Here is a 20,945-nt window from a genome sequence, read left to right on the forward strand (position 1 = left end):
CCCTGTTCACCGTGGTGCCCGCACCTTGTGCTCAGTGGCCCAGGCCAGCCTAGATGTGTGTGTGTGGGGGGGGTGTTGGTTGGTGATTTTCCACCCCCACATGACAAACTCTGGGTGCGCGTGCCCACAGAGAGGGCTCCGAGTGCCACCTCTGGCACCCGTGCCATAGGTTCGCCATCACTGTCCTAGGGCCTTACTAGGACCTGAGCCCAGGCCTCCTGTAAACTGTGCCCTTGGGTTTCTCTCTGTTGTGTTGATTGGGGGTCTGTAACTCACTTGCCTGGCAAAAAGATGCTCCTCCCACTCAAACAGTGTGTAACACACTTCTCTCTGCGATACACCTCTGAACATGCCAGGCACAGATGCAGGCGAAACGTTAGGAACAAGATCTACCAGTGCACGGACACACAGCTCGGAAAGAATAGAATAGAATAGAATAGAATAGAATAGAATAGAATAGAATAGAATAGAATAGAATAGAATAGAATAGAATCTGTATTGGCCAAGTGTGATTGGACACACAAGGAATTTGTCTCCGGTGCATATGCTCTCAGTGTACATAAAAGAAAATACATTTGTCAATGTATTTGTCAAAGCCCACGACAACCAATAAATAAACGAGTTAAAAGCTGGAGTCCTTCTGAGGTAAGCGACTGGCAGCTTCAGGCCTTTCAATCACTCTGGAAAACTGTCTTTCCCCCTTTTACGTAGTACCCCAAAACTTTATCCCCACCCACCCCCAGTTGCCCCAGTGGAAGGGTGACAGAAGGACAGTAAGCTTCTCTGCCCCCTTTGCCACAAAGGATCCTTGCTGTGTGTGGTTTGGGGGGGAGCGGTCTTTTTAGGAGGAGATCCCCCCCCCCCCCGAGAAATAATTTGACTGAGGTGATTCGGACACCACAGGGAAGAGCTTGGAAAAGCTCATGAAGCCCTGGATTGGGGGAGGGCTGCTAGGGTCAGGGGGTGCCCAGTGTCTCCGTGCCCCTTCATGTTTTGTCTTTTCTCCCTTCCCCTTAAATAATGCTCCTTAAGTTTGTATCTTCCATGGCTCCTAGAAGCATCCTCAGGCCCTACTGATGGGGTGGTTTGGGGTGGGGGTGGGGAGATCCTTTTGTTCCAGTTCCTAAACTGTTCTGCACACCTTCATGTCCTCCCCCCACCCCCAACAGACAGCCTATTTAGGAGCCCTACAGAGAGGAATTGGACCAAAAAGATTATAAAAATGCAGTACCTCGGTTGAAGTTGGGTGCAAAAAGGGGACTGGGGAAAAGTTGGATGAAGAGGAATTTAAAGGGATCCTTATGAAATGATATGATTTTTTAACAAAAGAACACCACAGAAGAAAGCCATTCTCATACTGTAGATCATGTCTGAGTCTACAGGCAGCGCCACAGAAACCAGGCATTCATGGCTTCATGGTGTTGCAATGGTACAAAAACATAATTCCAAAGCATGGATCCTCACGGATTCTTGTGATTTCTGTGATAGGTCACACTAAATTCACCCTGAAATCACAGGCCATGTTCACAACCCAAGAGCACCGTGCAAAAATCAGGAATCTACTGCTTTGTGGTGCTTCCACAGTACATGGATCCATGGCGCTTCCAAATCATGGATCCTCGATATTTGTTTTAATTGGATCACTCCAGATTTACTATCCAATTATATATCATGTCCACTGCTACACATGAACAGTCAAAAGTGGCTAAAAGGTCCCTTTTCTGTTCATGTCTCTTGCAGGGCTTCATTTCCTAGCTTTTTTTCTGGGGGGCGGGGGGGACCCTGGTTGCTTTGAACAAAGTGGCTCTTTGTGGATCAAGAAGGGTTGTGTGAAGTGGGGGGGGGAGGGAAGGGGGCTCTTCTCCCCATTCATTGCTTCCCCCATTCCTTTCTCTATGCTTTGGGCTTTGCCTAGAAGATCCTGGCCCTACACTGCACCCTCCCCAAGTCCCTCACACTAAGCGAGGTCTTCAGTCCCAAATGGTTAACCTCTTTGTTGCCCCCCCCCCCCCCCCCCCCCCCCCAGCACTTTGCTCTCTGCTCGGGGCCCTCCCGGAAGTCCTCTGCAGACTGGGATCCCTCATTTGCACGTGCACTGAATGCCCCAGAGAAAAGCCAGGACTGCGGGGGTCTCCCAATGGCTTATTCACTCCGGGGGAGGGGATATGCTTCCTGTCAGCTTGCCCTCCCTAAGAGGTACTCTGTGGGGGTCTGACCCTAAGCAGCCCCTCTCCCCAATCCAGCCCCCTCTTCCCGCTGCCTTTCTTCCCCTCACCCCCCCCCCCAGAACCCCATTAACTCCCCCCTGCAAAGGAGGTGGAAGAGGGGCGCCCTAGGGACCAACCCCCCCCCCCCAGCTTTGCAGTGCCATTCCTGGATCGGGGCCGCCTGGACCCCCCCCCCCCCACGTTTCCCAGCTTCTCCCCTCCCCCCAAATCCCCCCCCCCCCTTGACTCACTCCGAAGGGGCTACAAAGGGCGTTTCTGCACATCCAAAAGCCGGGAAGGAAAGAAGGGAATGGCGTCCAGCCCCCCTTCTTGGCGGCCTCTCTAGGATGACGGGCTCCGTGGCTTTCCTTTCCATGGGTCAGAGGCTGGCAGTGGGGCGGGGGAGGGGAGCATCCCCCAAAGCATCCTCCCCTCCCCCCTTTTGCAAAAGGGCCTTTGTGTTGCTAGGGGGAGGAAGAGCCATCTTGAGGGGCAGAGGAGAGGCTGGAGGGGGCCAGACCCCATTGACCAGACCCCAAGGGTGTAAAGCCACAGTTTATGCCACAAAGTTTACTCCACATTCCACAGGTGTGTATGCTCCACTTGCTTTACTACCACCAGATCTCTCCTTGAAAGATGCCAGCAGCAAATGCAGGCGAAATGTCAGGAGAAAATGCTACTGGAACACGGCCATACAGCCATGGGTCCATGAAGTTATGGACCCTCAAAAGGGTAGCCCCCATCTCCTTAGCAAAGAATGGGGGATGGGGGCACACCCCCTTTGAGGGTCCATAACTTTGGTCCCCCTGAACCAAACTGCACCAAACTTGGGGGGGGGGGGGTGCCATCAGGACAGTCTCCAGATTATACCCTGACATTTTGGTGCTGATAATAGTCCAAAAATGCGCCCCCCTGCAGGAACATCCCAGAAATGTGCCCAAGAATCTTTGTTCTGCATTGCTGTCAATGGGGGTTGCAGGCTGGGGGAGGGGCACATTTCTGAAGGCACAGTCTCAAAGCTTTCAGGAAACCATTAAGAGACTGCTCCTTGATGATACCTCTCTAGGTTTAGTGCAGCTTAATTCAGTTGTGCCAAGTTATGGACCCTCAAGCGAGGTAGCTCCCATCCCCCCATTCTTTCCAATGGGAGCTAAGGAGATGGGGGCTACCCTTTTGAGGGTCCATATCTTTGTCCCCCCAGAACCAAACTGCACCAAACTTGGGGGGTAGCATAAGGACAGTCTCCTGATGATACGCTGACATTTTTGGTGCTGATATGTCTAAAAATGCACCCCCTGCAGGCACCAATGACCTGGTGCAAAAAAAAATTGGTCGTGGTGGTGTGGCCACCCATGGGGGGGGGGGGGCATCCAACTCAGGCTTTGCTCAGGGCTCCAGTTTGCCTCGTTACACTCCTGGGAAGAGGCACCGGGCAGGCCGCAGCCGCTATCCCCCCTCTGCCCCACAGGGCAGGCAGAGAGGGTTTCCCTGCCTGGCACCTCCACCTCTCAGCGCTGGGAGGAAAGGTGAGTGGAGGGGCTGAACCGGAGGAGCCGCCTCTCTGGCTCGGTAGATCTTCGGGGCCATGGAAAACAGGTCCAAATGGCAGGGGCGTACCTTGGCAAACTGGCGCCCGGGGACAAAACCTAATTTTGGCGCCCCCCCCCCCCACGCCCGGCGTATGGGCGGCCACCCTCCCCCACCATGACCAAACAATGATTTTTGTACCAGCTCACAAAACACCTCCCACTCTCATCAAAACATACATGGCTCTCTCCCCACCAACTCTTTTCCTAATTTCCTAATCACAACAACCCTATGAGGTAGGCTCTTTGGGTGGTAAAGGTTGCCTACCCCTGCCTGTTACCGTCTTGTTTTGTGTAGCTTGTGCCTTCTACTTGCAATAAAGCTACTTTTGTCCAGCAAAATGCACAAAGCTGTTCCTGGCCCAGGAGTGCTTCTGCAAGTAGCCATATTAGGCGCTTTTAACTGCTGCAAACTGGCTACATTTGTGGAAACATCTGGGGATAGGAAGAGACCCCCACTTTGCCTAATCTCTGGCCTTGGGAAATGCTGTTTGGCTTGCCTCTCCACCCCACCCCGGAAGTCTCTCCCCAAGCAGGATCCAGCGTTCCTGTCCCCCCTCCCTCCCCGGCATAGGCTCACTGGGATTCTTAGGAGACCCCAGGGGGTGGGAAGCTCGCAGCAGAGTCCTCCTTTTGTATATTCCTGAACATCCTTGTAAAAAGCCACTGGAATTTATACTTAGGTGTGTTCTGGAGTTCAGGAGGCTTCAATCGGAATCCAGTGTTTTGGCCCAAGTTGGCTACAGCTACCAAAGCCATTTCCTTTGGGGACTCCCCTTGGGAATGATCAACCTCACAGGGTTGCTTTCTTGTTGAGACCAGGGAAGGACTACTAGAGGCATGGACTCTCACTGTCTGTTAGTCTGAGGGGCCTGTGGCAGCCATACTCAGAGGCCTGGGGATTCCCACCTCAGCCTTTGGTTTCTTTGTCCCTGCCCAACCAACCCCCCTCACAGAGGTGCTCCCTGACTTGGCAATGCTCCCTGACAATGCTCCCTGACTTGGCAATGCTCCCTGACTTGGCAATGCTGTAGAGCTGGAGGGTTTGTGGCAGGGATATTATTACCTGCTTTATCAAATGGATTCTTAACTGTTCAGTGGAGGAGCCGAGCGGAAGAGGACTTGTGGAGTGGGAGGCTCTGACTGTCTCTTGAACTGGGGGGGGGGGGTGTCCTCTCCCAAGGCCCCTCAGAGGGGAAAGGGCAGTCTGGCTGCGGATGCTTCAAGGTTAAAGAGCAGGATCCTTATCCAAAGAGGACCGCCTTGCTCACAAAGGCCTGCAGCCACATCCTGAACATGACTGGGGCCACTGGTCTTGATGAAGAACCCTCTCAAGAAACAAATGGGTATGGATGTTGTACAAGGAATATAAAAAGAACGGGACACTGCTCACACCGTGGCATGCAAGAAAGTAACAGCAAACATAGGGGAGAAATGCTGGAGGTGTAACTTAATTATCTTTGGCATTCCTGTCCCATAGTGAAAAAATATTTGTACATTTGCTTTGTTTTCTTCATTCATTAAACTGTTTGGGACGGGAGGGGGGGGGGTTACCAAGAGGCAGAGAAAGGATATTTCCTTTTGTTACCGCCCAGGAAAATAAACAAAATATTTTCCTGAGTCAGGTTGCCTGACTACACTGTCTCCATGCCCCGACGCAGAGACTAGTGTGGCTCAGAAGCCTCCATAAGGCTTGCAAAGGTCATGAACGTGCGATCATGCCAATGTTGTATGGTTTCCCTCTTGTTTATGCCCCTCTAGGATGTAATAAAAGCCCCTTTAGAGTTGAATTTATGATGCGCCCACTGTTTAGGATTTTAGTTTGACTAGGCTCTTTAGTTAGTTTAAGGTCTTTGTTATTGTTAATTTAGGGAAGTCTTGCCTATAAGTATGTGTGTTTATCCCATAAGGTTTCCCTAATGTTTAAGTTTAGAAATGTTATTTTTGAAATTTGTGTCTGTTAGCAAAAGCAATAGCCTGTAGAGGCTGATATTAAGGGACAAGGAAGTTGGCTCTGGAATTCAGCTTAGACCAGGGGTAGGGAACTTGCGGCTCGAGAGCCACATGTGGCTCTTCTGCCCTTGCACTGTGGCTCCATGAGCCGAGCCGCCGGCCCCATCCTTGCCCGCCCTGCAGGCAGCAGGGTGGGCGCACCAACTACCCACAGTTGGCTGGGCCGCGCCTCGGGCTTCCCCTCTCGCCCGCCCTGTTGGAGCGGGGCGGGCACTTTCCCGGCAGCCGGCGAGGCCGAGCCGCCGGCTTCATCCTTGCCTGCCCTGCAGGCAGCAAGGCGGGTGCATCCATGCGCTTCTCAGAATGAGCAGAGTAAAAGGTAAAAAAAAAACACCTATATATATAGTGTTATCTTTATTTTAAATGTCAAAAATTATTTGCGGCTCCAAGTGTTTTCTTTTCCCATGGAAAACGGGTCCAAATGGCTCTTTGAGTGTTAAAGGTTCCCTACCCCTGGCTTAGACCAACACCCAGCTGACTCCTTAGCAAAGACAAAAGACCCCCTTTGGACTTGCAAATCAAATCTGTTGGCAGCACCCAAAGGTCCCCAGCCGTTGGGAGACGTGCAGGGACCACCATTGGACAGTTTGAACTTTTCTTTGTTGTAAAAATGAGGAGCGGGAGCCTCAGGGCATTACTGAAGGAAACAGCCATCTGATAAAGAAGATAGCTGGGTGCGGTAGCAAGCCCACCTGGATTTCCTGAATGGACTGTTATCTGCTCTCCCTTCAGCACCATTGCGAGATCCCGCGAGAAGACGTATGACAGCAGGATTTTGTAATCCCATTCAGAAGTTGTAATTGTATCTTGCTTTTGTATTGTTGTTTTCTTATTGGTGTTTGGTGAGGGACTTGCCCCCTCACCTCCCCTTTTACCTGCCCCTTTGCCCCTTTGAAGTTTGGGAATAAAAGTTCTTGCACTGGGTTGCAAGAGCGCGATTCTCCTGCCCGAGCTGTGACTACCATCTCCGAATAAATCCTTTTGCTTTGAAGATCATCGGCTTCCTGCACCTCATTTACGTTGCTGAGCTGAAATCACTTATTGTTACCCGAGCAGCAGCGGTAGCACTTTCAGTCTGACAGCCAGTAAGCAAAAGTTTCTTCTCTCTGCCCAGCTCTTGCGAGGACTTCTTGGCCGTGCATTCACACAGCCACCTTGCTGCCAGGCACTGAGGAGTTTTACCACCATGAAAGAGCCTGTCTGATCAGAGTGGTCCTTCTGCTTCTATAGGTTACATTTCTCCAACTGCCCACCTCCTGTTTGAGAACTGTCATCCTCCTCAGAGATGTACCCAGTGTGTTCTCCACCCAGTACCGTCTGCTCCATTCTGTCCAGGAAAGTTCTTCTTAATGTACTGAAGCATGGTTACTTGTGTTTCAAGCTGCTGTATTTTTATTTATTTTTATTTATTATTTCAATTTCTATACCGCCCGATCCCCGAAGGGCTCCGGGCGGTGAACAACATAATATAAAACATGAAGCATTAAACAGGAGCGAATCCAGTACACAATACATAGGCTCCATCAATAAAACGTCTTAAAATACTTAAAACCAGCGGTTAATAATTAACATTTAAACAAGGCGTCCCGCCTCAATTTCAACCCACCCCAAAAGAGGGGGGGGGACGGCAGGCCCCTCAATATGAGGGCTCTGATGTACCAGTGCCAGGGTAGGAGCAAGGAGGGGGCACCGTATCAGCGGCTAGACACTCCAAAGGCCCGGTGGAACAACACAGTTTTACAGGCCCTGCGGAACTCACCAAGGTCCCGCAGGGCCCGTATAGCTGGAGGAAGGGTGTTCCACCAGGCCGGGGCCAGTGCTGCAAAAGTCCTGGCCCGTGTGGAGGCCAGCCGCGTCATTGAGGGGCCGGGGACCACCAGCAAATTGGCCTCTTCTAACAAAGAAGCCAACTTGCACCTGCTGCAGGTGTAGCTACCCATATCCTCTTTTTCTCACTGTCTTTCTCCCTGTCTCAGAGAATACTGTCTGCGCTGCTGCTTCTGAGCCAGTCAAAGAGCAAGATTAAAATGGAGAAGTGGAGAAGTAATATGTTATGAGCTGCTTTGGGTCTCCACTGGGCGGAACAGAGTCCTGCATGGCAGCTGGTGCCTTCCGCCCTCCTCCTGCCCCAGACACCATCTCTGGTGTCATAACTCCCTGAATAGACAATAGAACACTTGGGAGTATTGTCGAAGGCTTTCACGGTTAGATTCAACTGGTTCCGGTGGGTTTTCCGGGCTGTGTGGCCGTGGTCTGGTGGATCTTGTCCCTAACGTTTTGCCTGCATCTGTGGCTGGCATCTTCAGAGGTGTATCACAGAGAAAAGTCTGTTTCACAAAACAAAACAAAACAAAACAAAACAAAACATGAAACAGACTTTTCTCTGTGATACACCTTTGAAGATGCCAGCCACAGATGCAGGCGAAACGTTAGGAACAAGATCCACCAGACCACGGCCACACAGCCTGGAAAACCCACCAGAACCAGAACACTCGGAGGTTCAAAGGTTTCTTTATTGCTGAGTACAGGTTGAAACGAAAATTAGTTCTGAACTCCAGGAGTTCAGAATAATGGTATTATAGAGCAGTGTATCCCGCACCACGTGCATCAAAACAAAGTTACTTTCTCTGGTCCCTGCTCCAAGGTCAGAGAAGGCGCCAGACTCTCAGATTAAGCAGCTACGAAAGAGCAAGCAAAGCATCACAGAACACAACACCCCTTAGTAAACCATCCCCCAAGCTACACGACATCTGGCCAGCCCCAAACAAAAAGCAGCCATGACAAGCTGTTTTCTTGCTGGGCCTGGTACTCGTATCCCCATTCCCTGCCAACCCTCTGCCCAACCCAAACACAAAGAAGGACCCAATTGATGCAGCAGCCTTGGGTAAGTCTGGCTGGGACTGGGCACATTCTTGGGGGGGGGGGGGGGGGAAAAGCTGGAGATCTCCTGCTCTCCCCTCACCCCTACGTCTGGAGGCCATTTAATTTTAAATTAAACTAGGCTTTGGTGCTGGTATGTTTAATATGAACGTTCTGGTCTGAGTTTCAGCACAGATCAGCTGAAATGGGAAGTACCATTGAAAGCTTTCATTGATCGTTGCAATCCATCAAATTATATATTAATGACAAATTGGAAAAGAGGATGTGAAATACACACACATCCCCGTCAGACACACACACACAAGAACCAGAACTGGAAAAAGAACCGGTGGCCCTTATTATCCCAATAGCTCATCCATTCGTCAAACTGAAATAAGCCAGTGGCCAGTTATGTGGGTGGGAGGGGGTGGGTAATGGCTACACATCGTTATGTTAAGTTTTTCCTAAGCATGTCAAGAGTGCCTCTTCCTGTCCACTAAGGCTGCATCCAGATGTGGCTGCATACTGCACTATAGGCAGGAATTTGCCACTGGAATCATGCAACACACACAACTACGTGGGGACAAAAAAGGAGCCACAATGGGTTCCCATAACGTCCACGCTTCAGAGACATGCGGAATCTTAACACCAGTTCCTTCTTTTCCGACACTGATTTTCTACCAAATGTTTGCATTTTCAAAATCCCCCACCCCTCCCTGTTGAAAGCAGTGCTGCTCTCTACAGCCATTTGACGACGACACGCTGTAAACTCTTCTAAGACACACAGCCCGGAAAACCAACCAGAACCAGTCTTCTAAGATTATTATCTTTCTAAGCAGGAGTGCTATGAGGACTATTCATATAGTTCAAGAACATGTGATTTATATAATTTATATCCCACTTTTCTGCCCAGTGGAGACCCAAAGCAGCTTATAACATATTACCCCACTTCTCCATTTTAATCTTGAAACATCAACCCTGAAATTGGCCTAAATTCACCCAGTAGATTTCTACTGCAAAGTGGGGATTCGAACCTAGGTCTCCCAGATCCTAGTCCAACCCTGTGTTATCCCACACTCTCCAACTGCTTAGCCAGGGAGGAAGCGGGTTGTCCCCCTCCATGGCTTCTTTCATTGGAGGAAACCAGTCATGGGTTCCACGGGAGCAGCAGTGGCATAGGTTAAGAGCTCGTGTATCTAATCTAGAGGAACCGGGTTTGATTCCCAGCTCTGCCACCTGAGCTGTGGAGGCTTATCTGGGGAATTCAGATTAGCCTGTGCACTCCCACACACGCCAGCTGGGTGACCTTGGGCTAGTCACAGCTTCTCGGAGCTCTCTCAGCCCCACCCACCTCACAGGGTGTTTGTTGTGAGGGGGGAAGGGCAAGGAGATTGTAAGCCCCTTTGAGTCTCCTGCAGGAGAGAAAGGGGGGATATAAATCCAAATTCTTCTTCTTCTTCCTCCCTTTTCCAGGTGAGGTGGCTTCAGTCAGAGGGGAGGGGCTGAGGACTCCCCCAACCAGAAACAGGAAGGGCATTTTGCAGGGGTGCGCAGCTGTTGCTCACCTCTTCCTGCGGAGCCTGCCTTCTCATTCTTTCCCTCTCTGTGTTTTCCCTTTCTATTCCACCCTACCCAAAGTCTTTCTTTCTGCCTGTCTGCCTTTTAGCCTTCTGGAAGTGCATGATTGGGTACACGCCACCTGTGAGAGCTGTGGTTCATTTTCAGGTCTCAGCGCACAGTTTAAGACACCGGGGTCCAATGATACCTCGCAAAGTATTGAATTTTATAACTGAATTATTCCTTCCCTCCCACAATTCCCTCCAAATTATGTTGTGCTACTGACGGGTCATTATGTCAATCCATGCTTTGTGTATTCCATAGTCAGGAAATTCATACCTCAATCCACAGGTGTGTTTTTCACCAGATGTACATGCACCAAAATGCGCACAACAAAAATGTCAGTTATCCTAAGAACTTTTTAATCTTAGATTCAAAATCCGTATTTCCAACTCCAGTTCTTCTAATTTATGAATACCAGGGTATATCTCAGTAGGGGTATCCAAGAATAAATTACAAAAAATGGTGGTTATACTTTTAATTTTATTGGATACTAAATAGAATGAAAAAAGGAAAATAGAGAATCTACGCAAAGCACATGAGAGCTAATTCTTTAAGTCCCTGTAGGTAGACATGCAAAAAAGGATAAAGAGAGAGTACAATATTATTTGTATTGGATACAAAACAGAATGAAAAAAGTAAAATAGTAGAGAATCAACACTAAGCATGTGAGAGCTAATTCTTTAAGTCCCCTGTAGGTGAAAATGCAAAAACTAATAGGGGGGGGGGCAAGGATAAAGAGTGCAATATTCTTTCTTCCAAGGTGAGAATTGCTGAGAGTCCATGGAGCAGAATTCCAACAAGGGAGAGAGAAAGAAAGATTGATTGCGGGTGGGGAGAGGTTTTTCTGCAAAGAACTTCCGTATACCTGCCTTTCCCATCTATGGGGAAAATCCCTTTTTTTTTTACACGGGACCAGACTTTCCTGAGGACATGATTGATTGGAAAAAAAACCCAAAGTTGAATTCGACTGAGCAGTCTGAAATAACTGCCCTAAAAATTCAGTAGAAAGAGTTGAACGTGACCCTTGACATCTCCATATGGGGAGATTTTCACAGCACCCAGTGTACCTGAATTGATCGCAAGTGCCTGAATTGAGCAGATGTGAAGGCTGCTATGATGGCTCAGAGGTGAATGCCCATTAACTGGAAATGATCTTGTTTTGGATGAAATACTCTTTGAAGTAGATATATCGCTGTTCACAGGCCATGGAATCGGAGGAGAGGTATAAGAAAGCCATGGTGACCTCCTGCCTCTGAGATGGAATGCTCTGTCCATGGCAGGCCTGTGGGCTCTCTAATACCTATCCCAAAGATAGGCCTATTCTACTTCAGAATTTCAATGGGGTGCTTTTCAAAAACAACCAGGAGAAGAAGTCTGGGTTCTTAGGTGTTGGGCCAAACTGCTAGACTGGCTTTCCATATTCTGAGCACTCAAAAGGTTTCTCCCTTGTGTGGATATTTTGATGTTGTTGAAAAGTGCCCCTCTGACTGAATAACTTTCCACATTCCAAAGCAAAAATAAGGGTTTTCCCCAGTATTCCTTGATGTTGTTGAAGAGCACCACTCTGATTGAATTTGTTTTCACTCTCAGATCATTCAAAAACTCTCTCCTTTGTGTGAGTCGTTTTATGCCGTTGAAGATTGCCATTATATCTGAATGTCTTTCCGCACACTGAGCATTCAAAAGGTCTCTCGTTTGTGTGAGTTCTTTGATGCTGTTGCAGATTGCCATTATGTCCGAATGTCTTTCCACACAGTGAGCATTCAAAAGGTCTCTCGTTTGTGTGAGTTCTTTGATGCTGTTGAAGATTGCCATTATATCTGAATGTCTTTCCACACACTGAGCATTCAAAAGGTTTCTCATTTGTGTGAGTTCTTTGATGCTGTTGAAGATGGCTTCTCTGACTGAATCTCTTTCCACACTCTGGGCATTCAAAAGGTCTGTCATTTGTGTGAATTCTTTGATGCCGTTGAAGATTGACACTATGATTGAATCTCTTTCCACACTCTGGGCATTCAAAAGGTCTGTCATTTGTGTGAGTTCTTTCATGCAGTTGAAGATGCCTACTCTGACTGAATCTTTTCCCACACTCTGAGCATTCAAAAGGTCTCTCCTTTGTGTGAGTTCTCTGATGGTGTTGAAGTGTCCTACTCCGACTGAATCTCTTCCCACACTCTGAGCATTCAAAAGGTCTCTCATTTGTGTGAGTTCTTTGATGCTGTTGAAGATTGCTGCTGTGACTGAATCTCTTTCCACACACTGAGCATTCAAAAGGTCTCTCATCTGTGTGAGTTCTTTTATGCCGTTGAAGATTGCTGCTGCGACTGAATCTTTTTCCACACTCTGAGCATTCAAAAGGTTTCTCCCCTGTGTGAGTTCTTTTATGCTGTTGAAGATGGTTACTCCGACTGAATCTCTTTCCACACTCTGTGCATTCAAAAGGTTTCTCCCCTGTGTGAGTTCTTTTATGCTGTTGAAGATGGTTACTCCGACTGAATCTCTTTCCACACTCTATGCATTCAAAAGGTTTGTCTGCTGTGTGGGTTCTTTGGTGCACAAGGAGCTTTGATCTGCAGCTGAAGAAATTTCCGCACTGAAAGCATTGTTGCGCTCTCATTATGCTGTGTTTTGGAATATGTACATTACTCTTTTTTCTACTACCAGAAAAGCCCCATTTGCTCTCCAAGCAGATTAATACCTTTTTTCCTGAATGAGTACTTTGGTGTTGAAAAAAATCTGATTTTTGTGACAAGCTCTTGCCACACTCTGAGGAACTATAAGGTTTCTCTCTTTGATGTTTTCTTTGATGCCTCAGGAGCTTTGCTCTGCTAAGGAAAGTCATGTCACACTCCAAACATTGATGAGTCTTCTTTCCACTGTGTATTTGCAAATGGATTTCATATTGACTGTGAGTTGAGAAGTTCATTCTACACTCCAGGCACTGATATGTTTCCTCTACTGTGTGGATTACTTTATGGCAATCCCATCCTTGGTCAGGAATAGATTCATCCCTCTTCTCAGCCATGTGACTTCCTGTCTGCTTTTCTGGTTTGCCTTGATTCCAGAACGTTCCTTTCAAATCTCCATTCTTCTCTTTCTCTGGCAATAGCTCGTGCACTTGGTCATTGCCTTCAGTCCACTGCTCATCCCATGCTGGAATAAAAAAGAGAGATCCTGTTAGCACCCACATAAGGAAATTGATCTTCCCTTAAAGTTCCATCCACAGACTTGTGGCTTTTTCCCTGCTGTCCATTAAAGTGTACATTAATAAACAATTTAAAAGGCCATGAAAACCTGCTGCATCAGAACGGCTTGGTTTGAAAATGATTTATAAGCTTCCTCATCAGCGTGAATTATTAGATGTGAAGGGCTGATTTCTGACTGAAGTCTTTCTGTGTGTCTGGGGGCGGCCGGAACGCTCCTCCCCGGACTTGACGGGCCGTCCATTCCACTCTGGGACGAGCCGATGGCTGGGGGACGCCCCCGTCTCCCCAGAGACGGGAGAGAAGCGGCCGGGCTGGGGGCGAGACGCAGGCCCAAGCATGGCCCAGCTGGCTGGAATCGGGCCGAGAGTGAGGCTCAGGGGCGGGGCAGGGAGAGCCCCAGAAGGCCACGGGGGATATATAAGGTGGGGCGAGGCGGGCACGCGAGGGTCCGTGCAGAAGGGAGGGAGTGGGGACCTTGGCGGATTGACGTAGCAGAATGGGGCGAGTGGAACAGAAAGAGACGGAGAGGGGGAAAAGGCCGAGGGAGAGAGGAGGAGGGCAGAGGGAAAGGTGCCAGTGGAAGGAGGGGGAACAGAGATGGAAGTTGAAAGGAGGAAAGCAGTGGGGAGAGAAGGAGGGCAGCAGGGAGAGAGTGACGCTGAGAGGAGGAAGGCAGGGAAGAGAGGAGAAGAGCTGAATGGGAAAGGAGAAGGTGAAAGGGGGAAAGGCAGAGGAGGAGAAGGGCGGGGCAGGCAGGTAGAAAGAGAAGCCTGACATAGGGAAAGCCTGGAATAAGGGAGCACCCTGTCAGCACCCTGTGGCTCAAGTCGCTGACATTTGCTCGCCCCCCTAAGACCGGGGCCGCAGACGGGGAGCCAAACAACCCGGAAAGGGACAGTGGGACGGATTACCAGCCACAGCCACAGGCGAGGGAGGGGGAATGCCACGCTGTACTTCATGCAATCGTACAGTTTCCCTCCAGGTGGAATTTGCCTCTCGAAAATAAGACTGGTGTTCTTACTGGAGGTCTTTCCAAAGGCCACATTTTCATGTTCATTTTGCCTGGAGAGGATTCTCTGGTTAACATGGACGCCCTCAATTTTTTCTGTTGCTTTGTGGACTGGAACTTCACAAAAGCCTCCTCCTTGGGACAGAATAGGGTTATCCCTTCTCTGGTCTGCATGATTTCCCTCCTGACTCTGTGGCCTGTCTCCATCCTCAAAGTTTCTTCTGGAATCTTGATCCTTGGCTTTTTCCACAGAGAATCCCTGGAATCCTTCATCAAGTTCCTCTACTACTTCTGCTGGAAGAAAGAAAAAGGTCCAATCAGCATTAGGCAAGAAGTCAACCCACCAATCAGGGACTGCTCATTAATGGGCGAATGTTTCCTTTATCAGAACGTCTTTCCTCACACCTGAGCTGCTGGTCACACTCTGGGATAGAGGGCAAAGTGGCAAGGAATCTTTCTCAACCCTAATGAGCCTCAAAGTAGCTTACAAATAACATTCCTTTCCCTCCCCTCAACAGGCAGCTTGTGAGGTAGGTGGGGCTCGGAGTGTTCTGAGAGAACTGCGACTGGGCCAAGCTCATGTGAAGAAGTCTGGGATTAGACCCTTTTCTCCACTCTCAGACCACAGTCAGAGGGCATCACCCTAATCCCACACGGAGGATAAGTGTTTTCTAATCCCACATGGAGGATAAGTGGTTGTCCACTGAAAAATTAGGACATGGCTCCTTTCAGAGTTTTCCTGAGGGCCTCTGAGTCCCCCACTGGCCTCCGGCCAGGACACACTCTCTGGCTTGGGTGATGGACACAACACTGCCCTCAGTTGTCCTGGGCAAACCAGACGATTTGGGTCGCTCTACTTGGCCATGCTGAATACTGCTTTCGCTGTTGTCTCGCCACTTTGAGGCCCCCAACAGGGAGCAAGCAATGGAACAGGCCTCAACACAGCATATTTCTGTTCAAGATTTTGATTCATGCCTCATCCCAAAGGTAGAAATGTGTACCTATGAAAGTTCCTTACCCAGAGAGGCCACGCTCTCGTAGTTCTCCAGCATGACGCTCTTGTAGAGAGCTCTTTGGTCTGGATCCAGTAATCCCCATTCTGCCTCTCCGAAATACACGGCCACCTCCCCAAAGGAAACCAGAGACTGGAAGAAAAAGTAGATTCCCTCGTCAGCGTTCATATTAGGCAGAGACAAGATGCTGAAAGGGGGACTCTGGGAGGCTGCATTATGGAGAGCTCAGATTATGTATCAGGAGTGGCTTTTACAGCCTTTTGCCCCTCAACACCAATGGCAGGAGAAAAGCTTGCCTGGGAAAGGGAGGGGGAACCTGGCTGTCCTCTGCTCATCTCTCTTACCTGGGCCGGAGGTGCAGCAGCTGTTTTTACACCTCCACAAAGAGAAGGGATCAACACTCTCTCTTCACTGCCTGTGAGGGACAGAAAAATGGGGGGGGGGGGGTATTAGCTTCCACTTCCTATTCTGTTTGCTGCATTAATCACGCTTCATGCACCCCTGTTCCCAGGGCTGTGAAACCTTTCACTATGTACACACAAAAAGACCTGTGCAACTTTCTGGTAAGTTGTAAGAGTGGCTCTCCTTATTCACGAGACTGAAGCGCTTGGGTGAAATTTTTCTGCTTTTTCTTCTGAGCCACCTTGAGTTACTCTCATTTGAAAAGGAGCAATGTGAATATTGTAACCCTTGTGTGGAACTGCTTCCTTGAATTTGTCTCATCCTCTTTTATGGGCATCACAACTGCTGAAGAATGAGCGTCACAAGTTGTGTGAGGGAGCATTTCACTTTTTCCTGACCAGAACTCTCTACCCATCAAATTCACTGGGAGTTCCAATCCCGTCCTGGAACAAGGAGTCCTTACCGTGTGAGAGGGCATTTTGGGCACGTTCCTGGTCATGGGCAGGCTGCCCTTCCTCCAGCGGAGATCTTTCCCTCTCAGAGAACTTCGTTTTCAACTTCACGGATGGACCCTGAAGGAACAGCGAGGGAGACAGGTAAGAGACGGAATGGAAGACACCACCCCCCCCCCCCCCCCCCCCCCCCAAAGGCCCCCCCCCCCAACCCCCCCCCCCCCCCTTGACGCCCCCCCCCCCCCCCCCCCCGGGGCCCCCCCCCCCCCCGGGCCCCCCGGCGCCCCCCCCCCCCCCCCCCCCCCCCCCGGGGGGCCCCTTCCCCCCCCAACCCCCCCGCCGCCCCCCCCCCCCCCCCCCCCCCCCCGGCGGGCGGCCCCCACCCCCCCCCCCCCCCCTCCCCCCCCCCCCCCCCCCCCCCCCCCCCCCCACCTCCCCCCCCCCCCCCCCCCCCCCCCCCCCTCCCCCTCTCCCCCCCCCCGCCCCCCACCCCCCCCCCCACTCCCCCCCTCCCCCACGCTCCCCCGCCCCCACCCCCCCCCCCCCCCACCCCCCCCCCCCCCCACCCCCCCCCCCCCCCACCCCCCCCCCCCCCCACCCCCCCCCCCCCCCACCCCCCCCCCCCCCCACCCCCCCCCCCCCCCACCCCCCCCCCCCCCCACCCCCCCCCCCCCCCACCCCCCCCCCCCCCCACCCCCCCCCCCCCCCACCCCCCCCCCCCCCCACCCCCCCCCCCCCCCACCCCCCCCCCCCCCCACCCCCCCCCCCCCCCACCCCCCCCCCCCCCCACCCCCCCCCCCCCCCACCCCCCCCCCCCCCCACCCCCCCCCCCCCCCACCCCCCCCCCCCCCCACCCCCCCCCCCCCCCACCCCCCCCCCCCCCCACCCCCCCCCCCCCCCACCCCCCCCCCCCCCCACCCCCCCCCCCCCCCACCCCCCCCCCCCCCCACCCCCCCCCCCCCCCACCCCCCCCCCCCCCCACCCCCCCCCCCCCCCACCCCCCCCCCCCCCCACCCCCCCCCCCCCCCACCCCCCCCCCCCCCCACCCCCCCCCCCCCCCACCCCCCCCCCCCCCCACCCCCCCCCCCCCCCACCCCCCCCCCCCCCCACCCCCCCCCCCCCCCACCCCCCCCCCCCCCCACCCCCCCCCCCCCCCACCCCCCCCCCCCCCCACCCCCCCCCCCCCCCACCCCCCCCCCCCCCCACCCCCCCCCCCCCCCACCCCCCCCCCCCCCCACCCCCCCCCCCCCCCACCCCCCCCCCCCCCCACCCCCCCCCCCCCCCACCCCCCCCCCCCCCCACCCCCCCCCCCCCCCACCCCCCCCCCCCCCCACCCCCCCCCCCCCCCACCCCCCCCCCCCCCCACCCCCCCCCCCCCCCACCCCCCCCCCCCCCCACCCCCCCCCCCCCCCACCCCCCCCCCCCCCCACCCCCCCCCCCCCCCACCCCCCCCCCCCCCCACCCCCCCCCCCCCCCACCCCCCCCCCCCCCCACCCCCCCCCCCCCCCACCCCCCCCCCCCCCCACCCCCCCCCCCCCCCACCCCCCCCCCCCCCCACCCCCCCCCCCCCCCACCCCCCCCCCCCCCCACCCCCCCCCCCCCCCACCCCCCCCCCCCCCCACCCCCCCCCCCCCCCACCCCCCCCCCCCCCCACCCCCCCCCCCCCCCACCCCCCCCCCCCCCCACCCCCCCCCCCCCCCACCCCCCCCCCCCCCCACCCCCCCCCCCCCCCACCCCCCCCCCCCCCCACCCCCCCCCCCCCCCACCCCCCCCCCCCCCCACCCCCCCCCCCCCCCACCCCCCCCCCCCCCCACCCCCCCCCCCCCCCACCCCCCCCCCCCCCCACCCCCCCCCCCCCCCACCCCCCCCCCCCCCCACCCCCCCCCCCCCCCACCCCCCCCCCCCCCCACCCCCCCCCCCCCCCACCCCCCCCCCCCCCCACCCCCCCCCCCCCCCACCCCCCCCCCCCCCCACCCCCCCCCCCCCCCACCCCCCCCCCCCCCCACCCCCCCCCCCCCCCACCCCCCCCCCCCCCCACCCCCCCCCCCCCCCACCCCCCCCCCCCCCCACCCCCCCCCCCCCCCACCCCCCCCCCCCCCCACCCCCCCCCCCCCCCACCCCCCCCCCCCCCCACCCCCCCCCCCCCCCACCCCCCCCCCCCCCCACCCCCCCCCCCCCCCACCCCCCCCCCCCCCCACCCCCCCCCCCCCCCACCCCCCCCCCCCCCCACCCCCCCCCCCCCCCACCCCCCCCCCCCCCCACCCCCCCCCCCCCCCACCCCCCCCCCCCCCCACCCCCCCCCCCCCCCACCCCCCCCCCCCCCCACCCCCCCCCCCCCCCACCCCCCCCCCCCCCCACCCCCCCCCCCCCCCACCCCCCCCCCCCCCCACCCCCCCCCCCCCCCACCCCCCCCCCCCCCCACCCCCCCCCCCCCCCACCCCCCCCCCCCCCCACCCCCCCCCCCCCCCACCCCCCCCCCCCCCCACCCCCCCCCCCCCCCACCCCCCCCCCCCCCCACCCCCCCCCCCCCCCACCCCCCCCCCCCCCCACCCCCCCCCCCCCCCACCCCCCCCCCCCCCCACCCCCCCCCCCCCCCACCCCCCCCCCCCCCCACCCCCCCCCCCCCCCACCCCCCCCCCCCCCCACCCCCCCCCCCCCCCACCCCCCCCCCCCCCCACCCCCCCCCCCCCCCACCCCCCCCCCCCCCCACCCCCCCCCCCCCCCACCCCCCCCCCCCCCCACCCCCCCCCCCCCCCACCCCCCCCCCCCCCCACCCCCCCCCCCCCCCACCCCCCCCCCCCCCCACCCCCCCCCCCCCCCACCCCCCCCCCCCCCCACCCCCCCCCCCCCCCACCCCCCCCCCCCCCCACCCCCCCCCCCCCCCACCCCCCCCCCCCCCCACCCCCCCCCCCCCCCACCCCCCCCCCCCCCCACCCCCCCCCCCCCCCACCCCCCCCCCCCCCCACCCCCCCCCCCCCCCACCCCCCCCCCCCCCCACCCCCCCCCCCCCCCACCCCCCCCCCCCCCCACCCCCCCCCCCCCCCACCCCCCCCCCCCCCCACCCCCCCCCCCCCCCACCCCCCCCCCCCCCCACCCCCCCCCCCCCCCACCCCCCCCCCCCCCCACCCCCCCCCCCCCCCACCCCCCCCCCCCCCCACCCCCCCCCCCCCCCACCCCCCCCCCCCCCCACCCCCCCCCCCCCCCACCCCCCCCCCCCCCCACCCCCCCCCCCCCCCACCCCCCCCCCCCCCCACCCCCCCCCCCCCCCACCCCCCCCCCCCCCCACCCCCCCCCCCCCCCACCCCCCCCCCCCCCCACCCCCCCCCCCCCCCACCCCCCCCCCCCCCCACCCCCCCCCCCCCCCACCCCCCCCCCCCCCCACCCCCCCCCCCCCCCACCCCCCCCCCCCCCCACCCCCCCCCCCCCCCACCCCCCCCCCCCCCCACCCCCCCCCCCCCCCACCCCCCCCCCCCCCCACCCCCCCCCCCCCCCACCCCCCCCCCCCCCCACCCCCCCCCCCCCCCACCCCCCCCCCCCCCCACCCCCCCCCCCCCCCACCCCCCCCCCCCCCCACCCCCCCCCCCCCCCACCCCCCCCCCCCCCCACCCCCCCCCCCCCCCACCCCCCCCCCCCCCCACCCCCCCCCCCCCCCACCCCCCCCCCCCCCCACCCCCCCCCCCCCCCACCCCCCCCCCCCCCCACCCCCCCCCCCCCCCACCCCCCCCCCCCCCCACCCCCCCCCCCCCCCACCCCCCCCCCCCCCCACCCCCCCCCCCCCCCACCCCCCCCCCCCCCCACCCCCCCCCCCCCCCACCCCCCCCCCCCCCCACCCCCCCCCCCCCCCACCCCCCCCCCCCCCCACCCCCCCCCCCCCCCACCCCCCCCCCCCCCCACCCCCCCCCCCCCCCACCCCCCCCCCCCCCCACCCCCCCCCCCCCCCACCCCCCCCCCCCCCCACCCCCCCCCCCCCCCACCCCCCCCCCCCCCCACCCCCCCCCCCCCCCACCCCCCCCCCCCCCCACCCCCCCCCCCCCCCACCCCCCCCCCCCCCCACCCCCCCCCCCCCCCACCCCCCCCCCCCCCCACCCCCCCCCCCCCCCACCCCCCCCCCCCCCCACCCCCCCCCCCCCCCACCCCCCCCCCCCCCCACCCCCCCCCCCCCCCACCCCCCCCCCCCCCCACCCCCCCCCCCCCCCACCCCCCCCCCCCCCCACCCCCCCCCCCCCCCACCCCCCCCCCCCCCCACCCCCCCCCCCCCCCACCCCCCCCCCCCCCCACCCCCCCCCCCCCCCACCCCCCCCCCCCCCCACCCCCCCCCCCCCCCACCCCCCCCCCCCCCCACCCCCCCCCCCCCCCACCCCCCCCCCCCCCCACCCCCCCCCCCCCCCACCCCCCCCCCCCCCCACCCCCCCCCCCCCCCACCCCCCCCCCCCCCCACCCCCCCCCCCCCCCACCCCCCCCCCCCCCCACCCCCCCCCCCCCCCACCCCCCCCCCCCCCCACCCCCCCCCCCCCCCACCCCCCCCCCCCCCCACCCCCCCCCCCCCCCACCCCCCCCCCCCCCCACCCCCCCCCCCCC

General features: G+C 58.5%; 3 protein-coding genes across 6 annotated transcripts in view; 1 reads left to right on the plus strand and 2 right to left on the minus strand.

Moving 5' to 3' along the window:
* LOC125427067 (zinc finger protein 75D-like) overlaps nt 1-2,536 on the minus strand; it is a 33,242-nt gene extending 30,706 nt beyond the window's left edge. For both annotated transcript variants that reach the window (XM_048486068.1, XM_048486067.1), the window contains exon 1: nt 2,459-2,536. The gene's annotated coding sequence lies outside the window, so the exon portion shown is untranslated. The remainder of the gene's footprint in view (nt 1-2,458) is intronic.
* Nucleotides 1-20,945, plus strand: part of LOC125426419 (zinc finger protein 551-like) — a 146,624-nt gene that overhangs the window by 34,224 nt on the left and 91,455 nt on the right. The window lies entirely within an intron of this gene.
* Nucleotides 10,746-15,573, minus strand: LOC125427065 (zinc finger protein 883-like). Of its 3 annotated transcripts, XM_048486062.1 has the most exons (4): nt 15,519-15,572; nt 14,513-14,794; nt 12,106-13,438; nt 10,746-11,937 (listed from the first exon to the last, which is right to left on the minus strand). In XM_048486062.1, the coding sequence occupies exons 1-4, from the start codon at nt 15,550-15,552 to the stop codon at nt 11,877-11,879; spliced, it is 1,710 nt and encodes a 569-aa protein (XP_048342019.1). In that variant the 5' UTR covers nt 15,553-15,572; the 3' UTR covers nt 10,746-11,876. The 3 variants fall into 3 exon arrangements, with proteins under 3 accessions (XP_048342019.1, XP_048342018.1, XP_048342017.1); XM_048486061.1 differs by having other exon boundaries at nt 10,746-13,438; nt 14,513-14,791; nt 15,519-15,573; XM_048486060.1 differs by having other exon boundaries at nt 10,746-13,438.

Source organism: Sphaerodactylus townsendi, linkage group LG02 (genome assembly GCF_021028975.2).
Source record: "Sphaerodactylus townsendi isolate TG3544 linkage group LG02, MPM_Stown_v2.3, whole genome shotgun sequence".
In the NCBI taxonomy this organism is placed as follows: Eukaryota; Metazoa; Chordata; class Lepidosauria; order Squamata; family Sphaerodactylidae; genus Sphaerodactylus; species Sphaerodactylus townsendi.